The sequence below is a fragment of the Bison bison genome, unplaced genomic scaffold (assembly GCF_000754665.1).
Source record: "Bison bison bison isolate TAMUID 2011002044 unplaced genomic scaffold, Bison_UMD1.0 scf7180017864458, whole genome shotgun sequence".
NCBI classification, from domain to species: domain Eukaryota; kingdom Metazoa; phylum Chordata; class Mammalia; order Artiodactyla; family Bovidae; genus Bison; species Bison bison.
Genome location: NW_011495020.1, coordinates 8,073,321 through 8,095,271, shown reverse-complemented (window position 1 = coordinate 8,095,271; position 21,951 = coordinate 8,073,321). Strand labels below are relative to the sequence as shown.

At 44.9% G+C, this 21,951-nt stretch overlaps 1 protein-coding gene across 1 annotated transcript in view; it reads right to left on the bottom strand.

Moving 5' to 3' along the window:
• Nucleotides 1–21,951, bottom strand: part of SCFD2 (sec1 family domain containing 2) — a 398,307-nt gene that overhangs the window by 16,325 nt on the left and 360,031 nt on the right. Inside the window, exon 7 of the mRNA XM_010859708.1 lies at nucleotides 13,004–13,138. Coding sequence (XP_010858010.1) covers nucleotides 13,004–13,138 — 135 coding nt within the window. The remainder of the gene's footprint in view (nucleotides 1–13,003; nucleotides 13,139–21,951) is intronic.

The following is a 21,951-nucleotide window of genomic DNA, read 5'->3' as shown; positions in this document are numbered from 1 at the left end:
TGCAGATGACACCACCCTTATGGCAGAAAGTGAAGAGGAACTAAAAAGCCTCTTGATGAAAGTGAAAGAGGAGAGTGAAAAAGTTGGCTTAAAACACAACATTCAGAAAACGAAGATCATGGCATCTGGTCCCATCACTTCATGGGAAATAGATGGGGAAACAGTGGAAACAGTGATAGACTATTTTTGAGCTCCAATGTCACTGCAGATAGTGACTGCAGCCATAAAATTAAAAGACGCTTACTCCTTGGAAGAAAAGTTATGACCAACCTAGACAGCATATTAAAAAGCAGAGACATTACTTTGTCAACAAAGGTCAATGTAGTCAAAGCTATGGTTTTTCCAGTAGTCATGTATGGATGTGAGAAAGCTGAGCACTAAAGAATTGATGCTTTTGAACTGTGGTGTTGGAGAAGACTCTTGAGAGTCCCCTGGACTGCAAGGAGATCCAACCAGTCCATCCTAAAGGAAATCAGTCCTAACTATTCATTGGAAGGATGCTGAAGCTGAAGCTCCAATACTTTCACCACCTGATGTGAAAAACTGACTCATTGGAAAAAACCCTGATGCTGGGAAAGACTGAAGGCAGGAAGAGAAGGGGATGACAGAGGATGAGATGGTTGGATGGCATCACCGACTCAATGGAGATGAGTTTGAGTAAACTCTGGGAGTTGGTGATGGACAGGGAGGCCTGGCGTGCTGTAGTCCATGGGGTCACAAAAAGTCGGACATGACTGAGTGACTGAACTGAACTGAACTGTGATACTCTCACTTGAGGACCTCATCTACTTATATGCCTCCAATAATCTTTTAATTCTTCCCAAATCTATGTCTTCAGCATCTCTATTTAGTTCCAGTGGCCATCTCCACCTGGATGCCTCCTGGCATTCCTAAACTCAACAGATTTCAAATTTGGTGCATGATTTTAACCACTCCCCACCTCCTGCCAAGTCTATTCCTTCTCTTAACTTTTGATAAGCATCATCACCTTCACAGTCACCTGGGCCAGATGCCTAGAAGTCATCTTGGACTTGCTATCTTTTTGATCTCCTAGGTAAGTCTATTAATTCTGCCCCCTCCAATTTACTGATCTCTCTTTGATTCCCACTATCCCTGTTCTGGTTGGCTTTCATTTCTTCTTCTTTTTATCTTTATATTTATTATTTATTTTGGCTGTGCTAGGTCTTAGCTGCAGCATGCAAACTCTTTGTTGTGGCATGTGGGATCTAGCTCCCTGACCAGGGATTGAACCCTGGCCCCCTGCAATGGGAGCTCAGAGTCTTAGTCACTGGACTACCAGGGAAGTCCCTCATTTCTTCTTTACTAGATTATTGCTAGATTCTTCTAATTTGTCTTCCTGTCCCTCATCTGGCCACCCCCATCCATTCTTCTCATTCCTGCTTAAGTGAACTTTCTAAAGTGTAAATATTTATTATTGAATCTTTGTGCATTATCTTATCTCATTCTCAAAAATCCTTAGGAGGCAAATACAATCATTGGTATATGATGCAGATGAAGAGACTGAAGTTTACACATAGTGACTAAATTGTGGAGGCAGGGGCCAAACTGCAGAGGTTACACTCTTAAACACCGGTCACCTCCTCACATGCTCAGAGCCAGGAAGGATAAAGTTCAGACTCCTCAATTCAGTATATAAGGTTTTTCTCCCATGGCTTTGCTTTTTGTCTCCATTTTCATCTCCTCCATATACACTGTTTGCTGGAGTCACTCAAAGACCTGAACCATCCATGAATGCATGGTATTTAAAAAAATTTTTTTTGCTAAACATACAACATTTTACTGAACACTTGCCCTGAAAAGAGCATTTATCACCAAGTGTTCAATTTATTTTCATAAACCAAACCCTTGTGACCAGTACTTAGATCAGAAACAGAAAGCTGGCACTCTGGATCCCTTCATGCCCCCTTCATGTCACTACCTCGCCAAGGGGCAACTGCTATCTTGACTTCTAGCTGCTCAATACTGGGCTTTGCTTTTCTTGCTTAATGATATACCCTGAGGGTTTTTCTGTATTAGTGGGAAAGATCTGGGGCCCACAGGAATTGGTTGGGACCACACTGGTGGGTTTGGCCTATCCACACCAGTGGCCTCTGTCTGTGCCCATCACATTCCAGTTATTAAACACTTTGAGCACCATCTGCATTGTCTTATGTTATGTGGCATGGACAGTTTCCTCTGTGTAAAGTGCCCTTGGCTCTCCTTTTTATCTTAATATATGTTTTATTGAAGTAGAGTTGACTTACATTTCAGGTACATAGCAAGGTGATTCAGTTATATAAATACACATACATTATTTTTGAAATTATTTTCCATTATAGGTTATTATAAGATATTGACTATAGTTACCTGTGCTATACAGTAAACCTTTGCTGCTTGTTGCATATTTGTCTGCTCTTCTTTATCTCCTTCCTTCTGTCTTTAAAAGCCATCCTCGCCTCTAAAAATCTCTCTCTAACCACCTCTTAACTCCTGCCCCATGATCCGAATCTGATAGACACCTCTGCCCTGGCCTTGTCACACAGGCTGCAACCTCGATAGGCCTGCCTATCTCCTCTTCTAGACTGTAAGCTACTAGAGGGTAGGGACTGATTGTATTTATCTTGGTATTTTGGTCTCTGAGCATAGAGCTAGCTCATGGTAAACTTTCAACAAGTGTTACGTGAATAAAAAGAATGAATGAATGGATGAGGTCCACAGGTTAACTGGAGATGTCTTTCTTTCCTTAGCTCTCTCTCTAAGAGAGAGATCTTTTAGACACTCCATTCTATGCATGGTTTTCCTGGCTGAGTAACAACCTGAAGTTCCTTCCAACCCACAAACAATTGTTTCTCACTTATTCCTGGGACAGAAATACAACTGGCTTCAGAACTTCACATTGGTACAGCATGTTCTCAAAGACATATGCTTTCCATAAGAGAGTCCGGACTCTGAAGTACATTGCAAGAATCTTGGAAGGATGCATTGAAAGATGAAAAGGAAAAAAGAAACAGCAACAGGGATCAATACCCCTGGGCCAAGGAGTTGAGAGAATGTTGATTTTGGTACAAATTAACGGGTGCCATTAATGCATGTTGCTGTTTGCTATTTTGGTTTCTGTTTAGATTTATGTTTTGATACAGCTTCCTTTATAGAACACATCAAGTTGGCAGACTATTGGGAAGTGGAGTCTTTCCAGTCTTTTCCATCAGAATAACACATTCCTTATAATCAGCCACACTCGGCTGAGTCTCATTTGTATGTGAGTTCACGGTGTAGGGCACTTTGAAGTTGCAAGATGTAAACGTCATTACTGCCATCATAAACACACAGATTAATAAAGCAAGTCGGGCTCACTGCCCTTTCTTTCATTTTCTAAACCTTCACTGGCTGTGACTTTAAGACATTTCTAAACCTTCATTGGCTGTGATTTTAAGACATCAGTTCTGGTCAGAGAAGACAATTTCTCCCCACCATTTACCCAGCCTTTGAAGCCAAGGATGCCGACACCTTCTCTGCAGCTGTGGCCCCAAGAGCACTCTTTGATGTCCTGACTGGTTTCTATGGGAAGTGTTTCTTCTGCTCCTGGTTCCCTGGAGTTCTCTGGGCATTCCGGGAACCCAGCTACTGATTCCTCTCCACTCTGTTTCTCTTCATGACTGACTCATTTGTCCCCAGCACACGCAACGGTCAGGTCCTCCATTCTCCAACAGTGGGCGGGCCTCGTAGGAGGGAGACAGCATAATGGGAGCGTTGGCCCAAAGGTCCCTGGGCCCTGAGAGCAGCTGTGCTGACTTTGAAGGTGGACTCGTAATGGCTCTTGTCCCCAAAAGTCAGTAACGGCACTGCTGCTGCCACCGAACACTTAACGTTCAGCTCCGCTTTTTATTCATTTATTCATCCATTCCACAAATACCTATTGAGCAAGTTCTATGGGCCAGGCACTGCTGTAGGCACTGGTAACTCAGCGGTGAATGAACCAAGAAGAATCTCTGCCATCAAAGAATTTATATTTTTGTTGGGGAAAATGACAAAATACAGAAGTAAATTGATAAGTGAGGAAAGCAGTAAGTGCTATGGAGGAAATAAAGCAGGGTTGGGGTTCCCACGTGGTACTAGCGGTAAAGAACCCGCCTGCCAACATAGGAGAAGTAAGAGACATGGGTTTGATCCCTGAGTAGGGAAGATTCCCCTGGAGAAGGAAATAGGCAACCCATTCCAGCATTCTTGCCTGGAGAAACCCATGGCCAGAGGAGCCTAGTGGGCTATAATCCATAGGGCTGCATGGAGTCAGACACAACTGAAGTGACTTGGCACGCACGCACAGGGCAAGGATTACTTTGCACAATCTTAGAATCTGTGAAGTAGGTAGAAGCTCCATTTTACAGACAGAGACAGTGAGGCTTACAGAGATGAAGTGACTTGTCCCACGTTTTCCAATTCGTAAGCTATAGGGCTGAGACAGAAATCCAGGTCTGCCTCAGAGAAGAGTGGGATACATTCCACACGCCCTAATTTATAAACAGATTCTTCCAACTGAAAGCATTTTTACTAGCTCTCATCTCTTAAAACTCTGTACTTTCAGTTCTTCGGCAATGTCAGCCAATGACCAGTTTCCTCGTGGGACTTATTTCATCTCAGTGCAAAGGCTGCCATGCTGCCAGGGTCACTCTGTCATTAGCTCAACCTCCCTGCTGCATTTGCTGCCGTGGATGGCGTCCCCATTCTGGAGACTCCCACCCCCACCCCAACCCTTCTCTGTTTTCCAAGCCCTCTCGGTGTCTTTCCTGCCTCCTGGGCTCTCCTCTTGCTTGACCTGTCCCATCACACACTGTGTTCCTGACTGCTGGGGCCTCTTCTCCCAAACACCCTCCTTGGGTGGCCCTGTCCTGCCCACGGTCCAGGCCTCAGAGGGCCTGTGTCCCCAGGTCGCTACTGCAGGCCCAGGCTCTGCTGAGCTGCAAAGCTGTATCACAGGCACCTAAACTCTAAAACACAAGTTATTTTCTTCTCCATTTCTGCTTCTGAGTCAGAGAGAATGTAAACACCTGCCATCGAATCATCCCCGACTGGACGAGGGGCCCTGGACAATGCCCTCATTTACTTCCACATCCCATCAATGCCCAGTCCAGTGGGACCCACCAGGGCTGCATCCTTGCCTTCATTCCCTCAGCCCCTACCTGACCCCGACTCTTCTTACCTTCTCTCCCTAATCTGGTGCCAGTCTGGCCTCCTTCCCTGCTCGCTCACTGCTGCCAGGTGATCTTTATAAAATACACACTGGTTGTTTTGGTGATTTAGTTGCTAAGTCATGTCCAATTCTCGTGACCCCATAGACTATAGCCTGCCAGGCTCCTCTGCCCGTGGGATTTCCCAGGCAAGAATACTGGAGCAGGTTGCCATTTCCTTCTCCAATACACTGGTTCTATATTCCTAAAAAACATGGTATAAAACCTCATCATTTCTGGTCAAATGTCAAGCCTCCAGCCCTTCGTGACCTGCCTTCTGCTTCTCTCTCTGTCTTATCTTCTTCCACTCCTCACAGGCTGCTCTGAGCTCCCGCCGTTTGGAGCTACCTGGAATCCCTTCGACTTAGCCCAGAACTTCCTTCACTTTGTATCTCACTCCTACTGGTCAGACACATTCAACTCCTCTGACTCCCTGATTAAGCTCCCCCTTCCCCGTACTCTCACAGCCCGCCCAGACACCACTTCTCTCTTGTACCCCCCACTCTCAAGGTTCCTGTCCTTCTCCCTAACCAACTGTAAGCTCTCCGATGTGAGATGTGCTGTGACAGGAAGGACAGCTAGCCTGTCTGCATCTTCCTTACCCATAGCAGTGACTAGCATGCAAGAGGCTCTCAGTAATTGTTCACAGGCAGGCAAAGTTTGTAGCCGGCCAAAACCAAGTTTGTGTTTAATGATTCCTTCCAAGATCTAACTCACTAGAACTTATGGATCTTATTTAGCAAATGTTACACAAAAATCAAACCATAGTACGGAGCATAATTGAGAAGGAGAAAATATAAACAATAGTTATAAATAGTATTGCAAACAAATTCCAAGACTTGTGCTGATTTAATCAACAGACACCAAATGCTGAGATGTTTTCCTCTCATCAGAAATACTATTAAGTATAATGGGCCTAAGCCAACAGTTCATCTCTGAGTTGTGTTTTTCTTATGTAAATGATGAGGAGCTGGACTTGATGACCATCCTCAGTCCAGGGATCTGACATCAAATTGCACCCGAAGCTCATCATTTTTGCCCTTTATCCTTACAGCCTCCTTCACCCCACTGTAGTTGCTTCTGTAGATGTCTGTCCAGCTCACACATGAACAGTCCCCACCATCTGCATGGCCACGGGGTGGGCTCCTGGCAGCTGTGTAGTTACAGTGTGGTCCTGCCCTCCTCCGACCTCGACTGAATGGTGCAGGAATGGGCCCCTGGCCCAGGCCCCATGTGAGACCCTCCCCTGGGAATGGAGACTTGACCAAGACAGACGGGGCCCAGTCACAGCTCCTAGGGAGCAGCAGCACCTGTGGCACAGCTCCCAGCCGCTCACTTGACTCTTGTTCACTGAGCGTGGACCCTGAGCTGGGACGGCTCTTGGCATCTTCTGCAGGCCACAGCCTGTCTTCAAGAACTGTCTGGTTTCCTGATGGCTTTCCAGTTCTTGGGCCCAATCTTTCCTGAGGCTCACTGCATGGCTGCCCTTGAGTTCTTGGAGACACTCGGTCCTCCTGATGAGGGCTTTCCTTGATGAAGTTAGTGCCACTTGGTTAATTGCCAACAACGTATCTCAGCTCCAGCATTTCCGGGTGGGCCTGAGCAGCTGCCCCCTCTACCCTGTGGGCCCAGGCCATGGAACATGCACAGGAACTTCTACTGAGGGCCCAGAGGCAAGCACTGAGTCTTCTGTGAGTGTTTTTCATAAATCTTTTTTTTTCCAGTTAGGCACGGCCATAAGAAAGGGAACAACAACACCACGCAGTTTAACAATGCTCGTAAAAGGAGGTGAAAGGGCCTTGTGCAATTTCATCAGATACAACCCGCCCTCCTCATGCCAATTCCAGCAGGGAAAACATCTTGACAAATCATGTCCTTTAGTCAAAACAAGTTGGAGTCCAAACACATGGAGCAGATATAAAATATATTATTTTCAGGAGACTGAAATCCAAACCACAAATTCCAGAAACGCATTTTCAAAGTGCTGCCTATTAGACATGCTCATTTTAAATTAAATTAACGCTGTTGTGAGAGTGGGAAGGTATGGTTCAACTTATTTATTAGATCACTATCAAGTTTTTTTCTATAGAGATCAAGGTGCTTCATGCACAGGCATTGGGAGAGAAGACTTACTTGACTGTTTAAAAAAAGTTAGGTTCGGCCAAAGTGGTTTCTCTGGACTTTGATACTCCCCTCCACCCAGGACACTGCCCTTTGAAGCCGACAGTTCTGTGTGGCTAACCACAAGTCTAGCCTCCAGTGGAGGAGTACGCTGAGTTGACTCCAAACACTTTCTTAGAACCGCAGGCAGAATGACCTCGAGGGTGCCCAGCTCTGCTCCCTGGCCTGTCTCTTTCCTTGACAGGCCTGATGGTGAGAATTTGAGAGAGCAAAGTTCTACAGCTCAGCGTCTCATCCCTCAGGAAGGCTTTTTTAATTTTTTGTTAATTTTTTTAAAAGATTATATTATTTAAAATGATTTAGGCAAACAGCAAGCATGCCTTTTGCTATCAGAGTCTTTCCAGGCTCACTTATTTTGAAACCAGATCAGAAGCATGAGTGAGTGAATTTTCTGTCCTCTAGATTGAAGGGAAACTTGTAGAATTCAAACACCATTCTTGCTGGGCTGGACAGCCAATCCTACACTTAGGTGGAGGGCAGATGGTATTTTTCCAAAGTGACCTCGATGATATTTTCTGCTCCTCATGCTCTGGTTCCCTTTTTAACAGGAAGAGAGCAGGTCCCTCCCCTTGAACCCAGGAAGGCATTTGTGACTGCCTCAACCAACAGAGCACTGTGGGAGTGATGCTCTGCGGCTTCTGAGGTTCCCACCTGGTGCTCTCTCAGGATGCTTGTCCTTGGGATGCGGCTGCCTTGCTGTGAGGAAGCTCAGGCCACGTGGAGAAGCCTGTGTGGAGAGGAACTGAGGCCTTCAGCTCACAGGCCGGGCTGAGCTACCAGTTGATGGTCAGCATAACCTTGGAGGCGAATTCTTCTCTGCTGAGCTCTGCCCAGACAGCACATTCATGAACAAAATAAATGATCAATGATATTTAAAGCCAGTGTTTCAACATGGCTTCTGATGCACTGATTGATATCTGGGACAAGTGGAGATGAGAGACTTGTCTGGAGAGTCTGATTTATGCAGGAAAGCGTGCTAAAGCAATGGAAGGAAAGTGACTTTAACAAGTTGTAGTCTGATATCAGTACATGAGGTTCTGACTGTACTAAGGGCAGAACCCAGCCGCCTTGACTTCCCTCTCACAGAGGATTAGTTTGATGCAGAGAATCCTGGACACATGGGGGTATCCCCTAACTTTCACCATCTGCAGACGTACATCAGTGAGACTGAATGCTGTGAGCCACTTTGGAGCATCTGGGATGGAAGTCTCATTTCCCTATAGCACAGAGGCTGTCTGAGGGGCACTTGTGGGATGGAGCATATGCCCTCTCCCAGGATGTGGAGACAGAGCTTCTGTAGGGCTCCTGGTGGAGTTAGGGGCCCGAATTGTTGTGGGCTTCTGCCTCCATTTAGGTGGTCAGGGTCTAGCCCAGCTGGCCTCCTTTGAACCATCTCATCACAGCACATGTATGGAATCTCACAGGCTCCACAGCTTGCCCCAGGCGGGACGGTCTGTGTCCCCTGAGACTGAGGACACCAAGGTTGGACTCACAGGGGAGAACAAAAGGGTCTGGAAAACCACAGCGCGGTTGTACAAACACAGCTTCCCACAGGCACTGAGACTCCATGTCTCTTAGAAAGAACAAGTCAGGAGTGAGAGAGGACATGCTCGTGGCTTTGTGGGGAGGTGTCTATTCTCTCCTATGTGATTCACGTGTTCACTCAGCAGTCGATCTGTATGCATCAAATGCCCGCATGTTGGCTCCGCTGCTGCTGCTGCTAAGTCGCTTCAGTCGTGTCCGACTCTGTGCGACCCCATAGACGGCAGCTCACTAGGCTCCATGGTCCCTGGGATTCTCCAGGCAAGAACACTGGAGTGGGTTGCCACTTCCTTCTCCAATGCAGGAAAGTGAAAAGTGAAAGGGAAGTCGCTCAGTCGTGTCCGACTCCTAGCGACCCCATGGACTGCAGCCTACCAGGCTCCTCCATCCATGGGATTTTCCAGGCAAGAGTACTGGAGTGGGGTGCCATTGCCTTTTCCGGTTGGCTCCGCACAGGGATACAAAGATTCTCAAGGTGGCTCTTGGGAACCACACTCTGACCAGGACCATGAACTTGTAAAAATAAAAATAGCAAATACGTATTTAGCACTTACTGTAGGACGGGCACCGTTGTAAATACCCTGTATGTACGAACTCACTTTATTCTCACAACAGCCCTATAAAGTGGCTACTATTATCATCCTCAATTTATAGTCCACAAAGAGTTGGACATGACTGAGCGATCTTCACTTCACTTCAATGTGTAATGATAAAGATGTAGAATGATAAAGCAAGGACTATGTGCAGCCGCAGAGGTGTGTGCAGAAGGTACGGAGCCCTGACGATACCCTGGGGCCTGGAAACCCCTCTCCTATGGTCTTCCTATCACTGCTGTGGGGCCCACAGCACACCGTGTGGGAACATCTACTGGTCTACTTACTAGCACATCTCTCCCCGGCTTCTCACCCCCTGCCTAGGCTACAGGTCCTCCCTCTGATGACTCTGAGCTAATGTCATCTGTGAAACCATGTGAGTCCAGAGACAGGCGAGCAGCTCAGCTCCCTTTCCAGCACCACGGCTCTCCCGTTTGGATGAGCAGCACACCAAGCCGAGAAGGAGGCCACATGGACACCTTTATTTCATCAGGTTCTGTCTGTTTGCTCCTTTCAGGCTCAGCTTCAGTTGGTTCTGAGTGAGAAGAGGGGGAAACAGGTCCCAGAGGCAAAGAGTAGGGCAGAGAGTGGCAGGAAAGCAATGGCTGTTGGCCGCTGATACAGAATGAAGCTGCAGCGTGTGGAGGCAACCCAACACCACTGCACACATTTCTCCTCCCGGGGCTGTACGGCCCATGAGTCCCTGGACTGAGTCCCAGAGAAGCAGTACCAGCAGATGACCCTGGGAGAGTGCCCTCACCTGGCACTCCGGATCACTCCGGCCCGGGAGCTGATTAAGGCACTGCATAGATACTGGAGAGGGAAAGCATCTGTGCTAATGAATCAGCAGGAAGAAAAGAATTTATGATACATGAATACTGAACTTGCAAGAGAATACTTGGTAACATCCTGGTGCCAAGAAATGTTGTGCGTAAGAGCGTGCGTATCCATCTTTGGAATAAGATGGATCTGGGGATGAATCCTGGCATCCCACTTCCTGTGTGCTGTTCAGCCTTCTGAAAGTTCATGTCTGCTGCCTACCCCTTCTGGGCTTCAGTTTCCCCATGAGTAAAGCAGGGATAATCGAAGGGTCATCGTGAGGTTTGAATGTGAGAGTGGCTGATCCCCGGGTACAGGTGACCACAGCTTAGCTGCCTGACTTTGGTAGTGAGAAGCCTCAGAGAACAGGACCAGGGAGACTGGTGAATGGCTGTGGCCATGAGAGCCTCTGCCTCCTCCCTCCACATCCTCTTCTTTCCATCGGCCTTAAACCAAAGTAGAAGACACCCTCTCCTGATGGCGCACCCCCATGTCAAAGACAGAGCTCTACAGGAAAGCAAAGGTGGTTCCTAAAAGCCCTAGTGTTCCTCTTTTCATTTACTGCAGGTTTGTTCAAACCCTGACACATGGGCTGCCAGGAACTTTCCTTGCCAAGTTCTCTGGAATGATGAGAAGAGCCAGCCATAGAGGCCCAGGTACAAACAAAATAAAATGATTCTCCCTTGGGGTGCTGGGGTGGGGAGGGTTTTGCCTAGCTCACCAAGACTCTCCCACCACCTGCAGACAAATGAGACACCCCTGGTAAGTGAGTGCAGAGGCCCAGCAGCTGGGGGCTGAAGAGTGGGTCTTGGCAGCTGCTGGGAGAATGCATGATTCTTTTTCCTAAATCCATTAAATGGAAACCTCCCTTTGGGATCCATCTCTGGGGGCAGGAGCATCTCTGCATGAGCCCTAACTCCAGGGATTTGAATGGAGAGAAACATGGCAGCCCAATGATGGCCCAGGACAGTTCTAAACATCCCCCCAGGCAAAGCCCGTCTTAGGACAGTGAAGCTTCCCACTGCAAGGAGAGCTACAAAAAACACACTGTAGAGTTTAAAAGGGTAATTTAAAGATGTGATGTCTCACGGTTCATGAAACAGCGATGGAAAATGCAAGTGGACAGTCCTCCTACAACAGACGGTCTCTGTCGGCCGTCGGAGAGTTGCTAAGTCCATTGGTGTATTAAAGGCACTGTGACATATGACAGCAAAGACTTTTGGTTTAATTTTCTGTTTAACCGAGGGTTTTCCGAACATATTTTGTCACAGAACCCTTTTCCAGGAAACTGTTCTTTTGTGGAACAACACTGGCAAGTTATGTTCGGGCAAGTTAGGGCCTCCTCTCACTGACACCGTGCCTCTTTGCAAATCAGAAACTCCCGCAGTGAGCAGAGTGCGGGCGGGTTCGAGCCTCCACTTGGGCCCTTGGCCAGACTATGGGTGCAGCAGGCCGACTGCAGAAGGTCACAGTGGGCTGTCCTCAGATCTGACCGACCAGGGCAGGGAAGTCCACACTTCTTATTTCAGTTTCTCTTCAAGGTTAAGTCCAAGCTTATGAATGAAGCAATAGAGTGCTCAGGCAGAGAAATTCAGAGAGCACGTCTAGCTGGGAAGCATCTGTAAAAACCAGCCAGTATGAAGAGCTGCTAGACAACCCTGGCTCACATCTACACAGGAGCCCTTGAACACTTTTGAGAAGCTGATCTGTGCTGTATTATTTAAAAAAAAAAACAAAAAACAAAAAACAGATAGAGGGAAAATGCCCCAGCCACATGTTGCATCAGAAGCTGATGATGACTGGGAGTACTGGGGAGGAGACCTAGCATCCATTCCAGCTGCTCACTGCTTGGTTTAGAGTCTGACTGGCTTCTGCCCTCTGGCTTTTGGAGCAGACCAGTTTTCCTGGCATATGCATTTATTGAACTCTGAAAGGGCAGATCGTCTATGAAGATTAATTCATGATTTCAAAGACACTTTGAAACTGGCAAAACATTCTGTTATTTCCAAGAGTTATTACAACCGAAATCCTGGCATAGATGAGGAGGTCAGCCTGTAATCTCATTTAGATCTTTTTAAATTTAGAAACTTTACAGTGGGTTAAAAATAGATCACATTTGTGTACTTTTCCTCCTTTCATCTCTACTGCAAAGGCAGTTTGGTAGTTTTGACTTAGCCTTGATATTAGCTACAGAAATTCTGGTACTTGTCACCCGGGAGTCTGCTAAACCAAAATAAAAGTGATTTTCAAATGGATTTTGGGATGATGCTGGTTATATGACTGAGGAGAGTTACTTGTTATCCCGCACAGTACGCTCTAGAATTAAGGGCGCAAGATTACCACTAAGATCTGTATGTGGATTTGTGTTAAGTGAAAATGTGAACCAGGACGGATGTTTTCAGTAGTGCTACCCTGGAGGGCTGTGTCCTTACCTATTGATCAGAAAAGATCATAATACTTAGGTCAAGGGAAGCTAGAGGGTCAGGCTGCTTATAAGCAAAAGTTATGTGAAGATTGTACCTGATTTCAGAAAGCCCAGACATTCTCTTCTGTGATACTCACCAGGGTTAAGGAGGTACGAGCATTTTCAAGCCCAGCAAAGACAGCATTACACTTAGGATTACCTTGTCATGGTGACTTTACCTTCATGAACATGCTGAATCCAGTTTTAAGGAGATCAGTGAGGCCTGAAGACATATGTTCAATGTCAACTGGATCTGGTCTCTCGGGATTAAATATTTCCTCCACAACCTGCTTCAACAGTGGTTTATAGGATGCCTGGAAAGACAAAATATTGTGCTGTAAGTAAAAGGGTTTGTTTGGTTTGTCTGGAGGGAGGATAGCTTTATCTGTACCAAACAAAGCAAAACAAGTTTATTTTCGATCCTGAGCAATGGCTATGGTTTTGTGTGTGTGTGAAAAGACAATATAGCAACATTGATTTTTGGGGAATTATTCCATTACACTAGCACTATTTTTTGTTTCTTATACTCCCTTCCACAAGCAAACAACTCTTACCAGAGCTATAGTTATAGGATGGCTAATTTTTCAATCTAGATTTAAAGTGACAATGTAATGTATCAAGTATAAGTTCAGTTCAGTCACTGAGTCATGTCCGACTCTTTGCAACCCAAAAGACTGCAGCATGCTAGGCTTCCCTAGCATGTCCATCAGCAACCTTCCCCTGTCCATCACCAACCCCTGGAGCTTGCTCAAACTCATGTCCATCAACTCAGTGATGCCATCCAACCATCTCATCTCTGTCGTCCCCTTCTCCTCCTGCCTTCAATCTTTTCCAACATCCAGGTCTTTTCTAATGAGCCAGCTTTTTGCATCAGGTGGCCAGTGTATTGGAACTACAGCTTCAGCATCAGTCCTTCCAATGAATATTCAGGTTTGATTTCCTTTAGGATTGACTGGTTTGATCTCCTTGCAGTCCAAGGGACTCTCAAGTCTTCTCCAATACCACAGTTCAAAAGCATCAATTCTTTGGTGCTCAGCTTTCTTTACGGTCCAATTCTTACATCCATTCATGACTACTGGAAAAACCATAGCTTTGACTAGATGGACATTTGCTGGCAAAGTAATGTTTCTGCTTTTTAACATGCTGTCTAGGTTGGTCATAGCTTTTCTTCCAAGGAAAAAGTGTCTTTTAATTTCATAGCTGCAGTCACCATCTGCCGTGATTTTGGAGCCCCCAAAATAAAGTCTCTCACTGTTTCCATTGTTTCCCCATCTTTTTGCCATGAAGAGATGGGACTGGTTGCCATGATCTTTGTTTTTTGAATGTTGAGTTTTAAGCCAGGTTTTTCACTCTCCTCTTTCACTTTCATCAAGAGGCTCTTTAGTTTTTCTTCATTTTCTGCCATAAGTGTGGTGTCACCTGCATATCTGAGGTTATTGATATTTCTCCCAGCAATCTTGATTCCCGCTTGTGCTTCCTCCAGCCTGGCATTTCACATAATGTACTCTGCATAGAAGTTAAATAAGCAGGGTGACAATATACAGCCTTGACATATTCCTTTCCCAATTTGGAACCAGTCTGATGTTCCATGTCCAGTGCTAACTGTTGCTTCTTGATCTGCATACAGGTTTCTCAGGAGACAGGTAAGGGGGTCTGGTATTCCCATCTCTTGAAGAATTTCCCACAGTTTGTTGTGATCCACCCAAAGGCTTTAGCATAGTCAATGAAGCAGCAGTAGACTTTTTCTGGAATTCTCTTGCGTTCTCTATGATCCAACAGATGTTGGCAATTTGATTTCTGGTTCCTCTGCCTTTTCTAAAACAAGCTTTAATATCTGGAGGTTCTTGGTTCACGTACTGTTGAAACCTAGCTTGGAGAATTTTGAGCATTACTTTGGCAGCGTATGAGATGAGTACAATTATTCAGTATTCTGAACATTCTTTGGCATTGTCTTTCTTTGTGATTAGAATGAAAACTGACCTTTTCCAATCCTGTGGCCACTGATGAGTTTTCCAAATTTGCTGGCATGTTGAGTGCAGCACTTTCACAGCATCATCTTTTAGAATTTGAAACAGCTCAGCTGGAATTCCATCACCTCCACCTGCTTTGTTCTTAGAGATGCTTCCTAAGGCCCACTTGACTTCACATTCCAGGATGTCTGGCTCTAGGTAAGTGGTCCCACCGTCATGGTTATCTGGGTCATTAAGATCTTTTCTGTATAGTTCTCCTGTGAATTCTTGCCACCTCTTCCTAATATCTTCTGCTTCTTTTAGGTACATAACATTTCTGTCCTTTATTGTACCCATCTTTGCATGAAATGTTCCCTTGGTATCTCTGATTTTCTTGAAGAGATCTCTAGTCTTTCCCATTCTATTATTTTCCTCTATTTCTTTGCATTGATCATTTAGGAAGGCTTTCTTATCTCTGCATTCAGATGGATATATCTTTCCTTTTCTCCTTTTCCTTTAGCTTTTCTTCTTTTCTCAGCTATCTGTAAGGCCTTCTCAGACAACCATTTTGCCTTTTTGCACTTCTTTTTCTTGGGGATGGTCTTGATCCCTGTCTCCTGTACAGTGTTAGGAACCTCTGTCCATAGTTTTTCAGGCACTCTGTCTATCAGATATAATCCTTTGAATCTATCTGTCACTTCCACTGTATAATCACATGGGATTAGATTTAGGTCATACCTGAATGGTCTAGAGGTTTTCCTTACTTTCTTCAATTTAAGTCTGAATTTGGCAATAAGGAGTTCATGATCTGGGCCACAGTCAGCTCCTGGTCTTGTTTTTGCTGACTGTATAGAACTTCTCCATCTTCGACTGCAAAGAATATAATCAATTCTGATTTTGGTGTTGATCACCTGGTGAAGTACATGTGTAGAGTCATCTCTTGTGTTTTTGGGAGAGGATGTTTGTTATAACTGTTGCATTCTCTTGGCAAAACTCTGTTAGCCTTTGCCCTGTTTCATTTTGTACTCCAAGGTCAAACTTGCCTGTTACTCTAGGTATCCCTTGACTTCCTATTTTTGCATTCCAGTTCTCTATGATGAAAAGGACACTTTTTTTTTTTTTTGATGTTAGTTCTAGAAGGTCTTGTAGGTCTTCATAGAACTGTTCAGCTTCTTTGGCATTAGTGGTTGGGGCATAGACTTGGATTACTGTGATACTGAATGGTTTGCCTTGGAAATAAACAGAGATCATCTTGTCGTTTTTTGAGACTGCACTCAAGTACTGCATTTTGGACTCTTTTGTTGATACTGAGGGCTACTCCATTTTTTCTAAGGGATTCTTGCCCACAATAGTAGTTATAATGGTCATCTGAATTAAATTTGCCCACTCCGGTCCATTTTAGCTTACTGATTCCTAAAATGTTGATATTCATTCTTGCCATCTCCTGTTTGACCACTTCCAATTTACCTTGATTCATGGACCTCACATTCCAGGTTTCTATGCTTTGGACTTCACTTCCATCACCAGTCACATCCACAATTGGGCGCTGTTTTTACTTTGATTTAGCCTCTTAATTCTTTCTGGAGCTATTTCTCCACTATTCTCCAGTAGCATATTGGGCACCTACTGATCTGGGGAGTTCATCTTTCAGTGTCATATCTTTTTGCCTTTTCATACTCTTCATGGGGTTCTCAAAGCAAGAATACTGAAGTGGTTTGCCATTCCCTTCAGCATGAAGTATGCTGAAAAGTAAAATACTGTCAACTTAGATAGACATGAAGATGCTCTCAGGTCTTTCCTAAACATTCTTAGAATTATGCTCCCTTCCTTTAGGATCCCAAATGTTTTCTTACAATGTATTGTCACTAACCAAGCCCAAAGCAATCTCTTTTTTCTAGAGAAGTCAACTCCAAGTACAACTTGGCCAGAAAAAGAAGCCAAGATACCCCAAAGAAATCTGACCAAGGTCAGGACTCAGAGAAAGGATGCCACGTGAACAATAAGAATTTCAGTAGGGGACTTCCCTGGTGCTCCAGTGGCTAAGACTCCACACTCCCAACACAGGGGGCCGGGTTCAAACCCTGATCAGGGCACTAGATCCCACATGCTGCAACTAAAGATTCCACATGTCACAGCTAAGACCTGGCACAGTTAAATAAATGAATAAATTAAAAAAAAAGAATTTCAGTAGAATTAAGTTGATGTGAATTTACAATACCTACAGTTTGGCAAATGGTGCTACATCTATCCAGGTTTAGGTAATATTTGGAGGCAGCTGCCTCTGACCAATGTGTATTCTAAGCAAATTCTCTTTCTCCTTTCCTTGGGTCTCTTTACTACCAAGCTTTTCCTCTCTCCTTCCCTTCCCATCAGCTGGACAGCTTTACTCCCAGTCATGTTGCTGCCTTTGCACTCCAGTTCTGTATGGCACCCCAGTGGGACCATGAAGGGTGAAGGAAGAGGAGTGTCTACCCTCAAAGCACTCTACTGCATCTATCACAGACTCAGGAAAGCCAGCACTGTAGAGATGCGGTGAACTGTGTGTCTCTTTGTACTGGCCAGATCTGTGACCAACCTCTAGCCAGTGTTGAGGACTTCTGGGGCGCTGACTTCATCCCTGGCCTCGTCCTGCTTTCCCTACAGTCATGTTTTACTCTGAGTTTTCCCTTATTCCAACTTTCTTACTTGAAGTATCTTAGAAAGAAATCAGGGTATAAATCCTCACAATCATAAATAATCACTTAGCTAGAAGGCAACTAGTGCATTTAACAGGGATAAGATGCAGGGAGAAATGGCAACTGTCGAATTGAAGCTGCAGCTCTCCTCTGTTTATTAATCAAACAGACCATGGCATGCCCAGAGATCTCATATGCAGACGCTCACAAAAGGGATAGCACTGCGCAGAGACACAGAACTTTAAAAACAAACAAAACTATGAGTCAACATCCTCATCATAGTGCTGTAACACCAAGTTCGTTTTTTAAAATTTATCATACAGGCAAAAATACAGAGGTTTGAAAATACACTCTTTTGACAAGGTCATAGGGAAACAGACATGCTCATATACTGCTAGTGGGAGTGTAAATTGTTACAATCAGCACAGAGAGTAATCTGGGGATACCTATCAAAGTTATGAATGCATCTGACCTAGCAATCCCACATCTAAAACTTAATCCTACAAATATGCTACTGTATGCAAATGAGATCCATAAAAGTCTGTTACAGCAAAAGATTGGAAACTCATGTGTCCATCAATAGGGAGCTGTTTAATAAATGGAATCCATCCACATGAAGGAATGCCATGGAAGTGAAGAGGGGAACTCTGTGCTGATAGGAAAAAGCAAGGTGAGAATAAACTGTGAGTGGAGAAAGCAAGATGAGGAACAGTATGAATAATGGGCTTTTGTGTAAAATGTGCCAAAGGGAATATGAAAGTTTGCACTTGCTGGAACATGCAAAAAATAAACTCAGGTGTGATATACAGAACCACCATGAGCAGTGATCACAACGTGGGGGACTGGACAAGAGGCAAAGGTGGGAGGAAGTCTTTTCACTGTATTCCTTTTTTAAAAATCACAGTTAAAACACCACCACACACACACACCTACACCCGCACACACTCCCACAGATCAAGAACGGTCTTTTTTTCTTCACTTGTTAAAAATTAATGTTATTTATGTCCGGAAGAGGTTGGAATAAAGCACACGAAAATGTAAACGAGGGCTAATGCTAGGTTCTGCGAGTAGGGGACTCTATTTTCTTCTTTTTCCAAAACTTCAGAAATTAACAGGTATATTTCTGGAATTAAAACAATCCAATATGTATTTTCAATGTTAAAAAAAAAAGTTCACAGAATGGCCTCTGAATTTTCCAAACCCTCCTCCCCGAGTAAACTGTCTTGAGAAATTTTCTACCATCTCAGCCTTTCTGGATATTTAATCTCTTAAACTTTAATCTCTCTAAACTGCTCTCCATGGAGAAGTCCTTTGGCCAATATTCCGCTAACTTACCAAATATTCATCAACTGCTTCCTTAGAAATAGTTTTTGGCCAGGAACATGATCAATTGGCTGAAAACTCCATTCTGCAGCCTTTTTTGCTGCTGAGTCTGGAAGTTTTGGAGAATGATATGCAAGGAGAAGGGGAGTAGGACTTCTAGAAGCTTTCCTCCCCTTTCTCTTTTCTGCTGCCTGTTATATGAAAGTGATGGCGGCAGCCCCAGCAGCCACTGTGGAAAACTGAACCATTTCTTGGAGATGCTAGAGCAGAGGGCTGGAAGAAATCTGGGTCAGTGGAGACTCGTGGCAGTACCACAACACAGATGGACTGAATCAGAACCTACATATGTGACAAGACAAACCTTGCATGTTTAAGCCGTTATGTTTCAGATCTCTGCTGCTGCTAAGTCGCTTCAGTCGTGTCTGACTCTGTGCGACCCCATAGACGGCAGCCCACCAGGCTCCCCCGCGCCTGGGATTCTCCAGGCAAGAACACTGCAGTGGGTTGCCATTTCCTTCTCCAATGCATGAAAGTGAAAAGTGAAAGTGAAGTCGCTCAGTCGTGTCCGATACTACTTGCAACTTAATAAAATTCTGTTACAAAGCACAAAGGGAAGGTAAATAAAAAGCCCACTGCTTCTTTCCTGGAGCTTACAGTTATTTCTTTTATTAGTCTACATATAGTTATACAGACTAACATGGGGCAGAACCAGAGATACACATAGGCTGTCACATTTAAGACAGGAGGGAGTATACCCCTCAACCTACAAAAACCAAAAGAAGGCTGTTGCTCGCCACAGGATGCACCTTCAGTAAGTAGGATGAGTAGTGACCCCAAGAAGAGCTCAGGCATAGGAAAAAGGCGGACCTGTTGTCTAGCAAAAACATTATGTTGGGGCCCCCTCTGTGCAAGGCACGGGGTACCAGGGTGACAGGACTGTGCTCAGGGCCCCAGAAGCCCCTGTGTAGACTGGAGACAGGGAAAGAAGGAAGCATGGAGGCTTAGACATCCCCTTTCTCCCTTGCTCTACTTTCAGCTCAGCCCTGGGGAATGCAGCTCTAGGGAGAAAGGCCCTTTGAGTCAGCCTCCCCTTGAGGATGAGCAAAGATTTGGAAGTCCTATTCCCTTAACACCTTCATTCTTGGGACTTTGTGATCATGGAATGTTACTTGGCAGGGCTGTAAACACGTTTTATTATTTTTTAAGATATGTAGGTAACATTTTTCAGATTGAGAAAAGCAGCCACAAATTAAGTATGGAAAAGTCACAGATAACAGACACATCACATAATCCAGAGAAATAATCAAAGTGCTTTTCTTAATGAATTGCCTCTCATACCTCTGTAATACTTATTTTTTCTCTTGACTGAACTCTCTCCTATGACATTCACATGACATTCTCACGACTGTCTTCTCATGATAGCAATTTTTAAAAATAATTTTATTTTTAATGTTGGCTGTGTTGGGCCTTCACTGTTGCATGGGCTTTCCTAGTTGCAGTGAGGTGGGGTTACTCCCTAGGTGTGATGCTTGGGCTTCTCACTGCAGTGGTTTCCCTTGCTGCACAGCATGGGCTCTAGGGCACGTGGACTTCAGTACTTGTGGCTCCCAATCTCTAGAGAGCAGGCTCAATAGTTACGGCACATGGGCTTCAGCTGCTCTGCAGCATGTGGGATCTTCCCAGCCCAGGGATCTCTACCCATGTTTCTCTACCGCAGGTTGATTCTCTACCGCTGAGCCACCAGGGAAGCCCCAGTTCAGTTCAGTTCAGTCGCTCAGTCGTGTCCGACTCTTTGCAACCCCATGGACTGCAGCATGCCAGGCTTCCCTGTCCATCACCAACTCCAAGAGTTTACTCAAACTCATGTCCACTGAGTCAGTGATGTCATCCAACCATCTCATCCTCTGTCATCCGCTTCTCCTCCTGCCTTCAATCTGTCCCAGCATCAGGGTCTTTTCTAACGAGTCAGCTCTTCGCATCAGGTGGCCAAAGTATTGGAGTTTCAGCTTCAACATCAGTCCTTCCAATGAACACTCAGGACTGGTCTGCTTTAGGGTAGACTGGTTGGATCTCCTTGCAGTCCAAGGGACTCTCAAGAATCTTCTCCAACACCACAGTTCAAAAGCATCAATTCTTCAGTGCTCAGCTTTTTTTATGGTCCAACTCTGGGGGTGGGGAGCGAAGCCCCATGATGGCAATTTTGAAATATCATTTTTCATAATTAGATGTGATGGTTATTAAGCTGTTTTCTCTCGGGCCCAAATCTTCTCTTCCATGCTCAGTTCTGGGAGGCTGTCCTGCAAACCGTATTTGTACTTTGCCATCTAGATCCATTCGACTCTGCCCACAGGAGCCCAGGAAGGACACTGGAAGGCAGGGAAAGCAAGCGGGAACCTGCTCCTCTCTGTTATTTCTGTTAGTATCACCCCAGCAATGGCTCCTTACCACTTGAAGCTGTCCCTTCTCTGGTCTTTTAAATCATACATTACCTTTCTTGTTTAAACTGCTTTCAGCTTTTTTCTTTTTTCTATTTTCACTGGTAACCAAAAACTCATTAAATGATCTAAGTATGGTTAATTTAAAGATACATTCACCCCAGTGTTCACTGCAGCACTATTTACAATAGCCAGGACATGGAAACAACCTAAATGTCCATTGACAGAGGAATGGATAAAGAAGGTGTGGTGTACACACACACAGAGTATTACTCAGCCATAAGAAAGAATAAGGCTATGTGGCATACATATATACACACACACACACACACACACAGAGTATTACTCAGCCATAAGAAAGAATAAGGCTATGTGCTGTACACACACACACACACACACACACACAATTACTCAGCCATAAGAAAGAATAAGGCTATGTGGTGTACACACACACGCACATACACACACACACACAGAGTATTACTCAGTCATAAGAAAGAATAAGGCTATGTGCTGTACACACACACACACACACACACACACACAATTACTCAGCCATAAGAAAGAATAAGGCTATGTAGTGTACACACACACGCACATACACACACACACACACACAGAGTATTACTCAGCCATAAGAAAGAATAAGGCTATGTGCTGTACGCACACACACACACAATTACTCAGCCATAAGAAAGAATAAGGCTATGTGGCATACACACACACACACACACAGTATTACTCA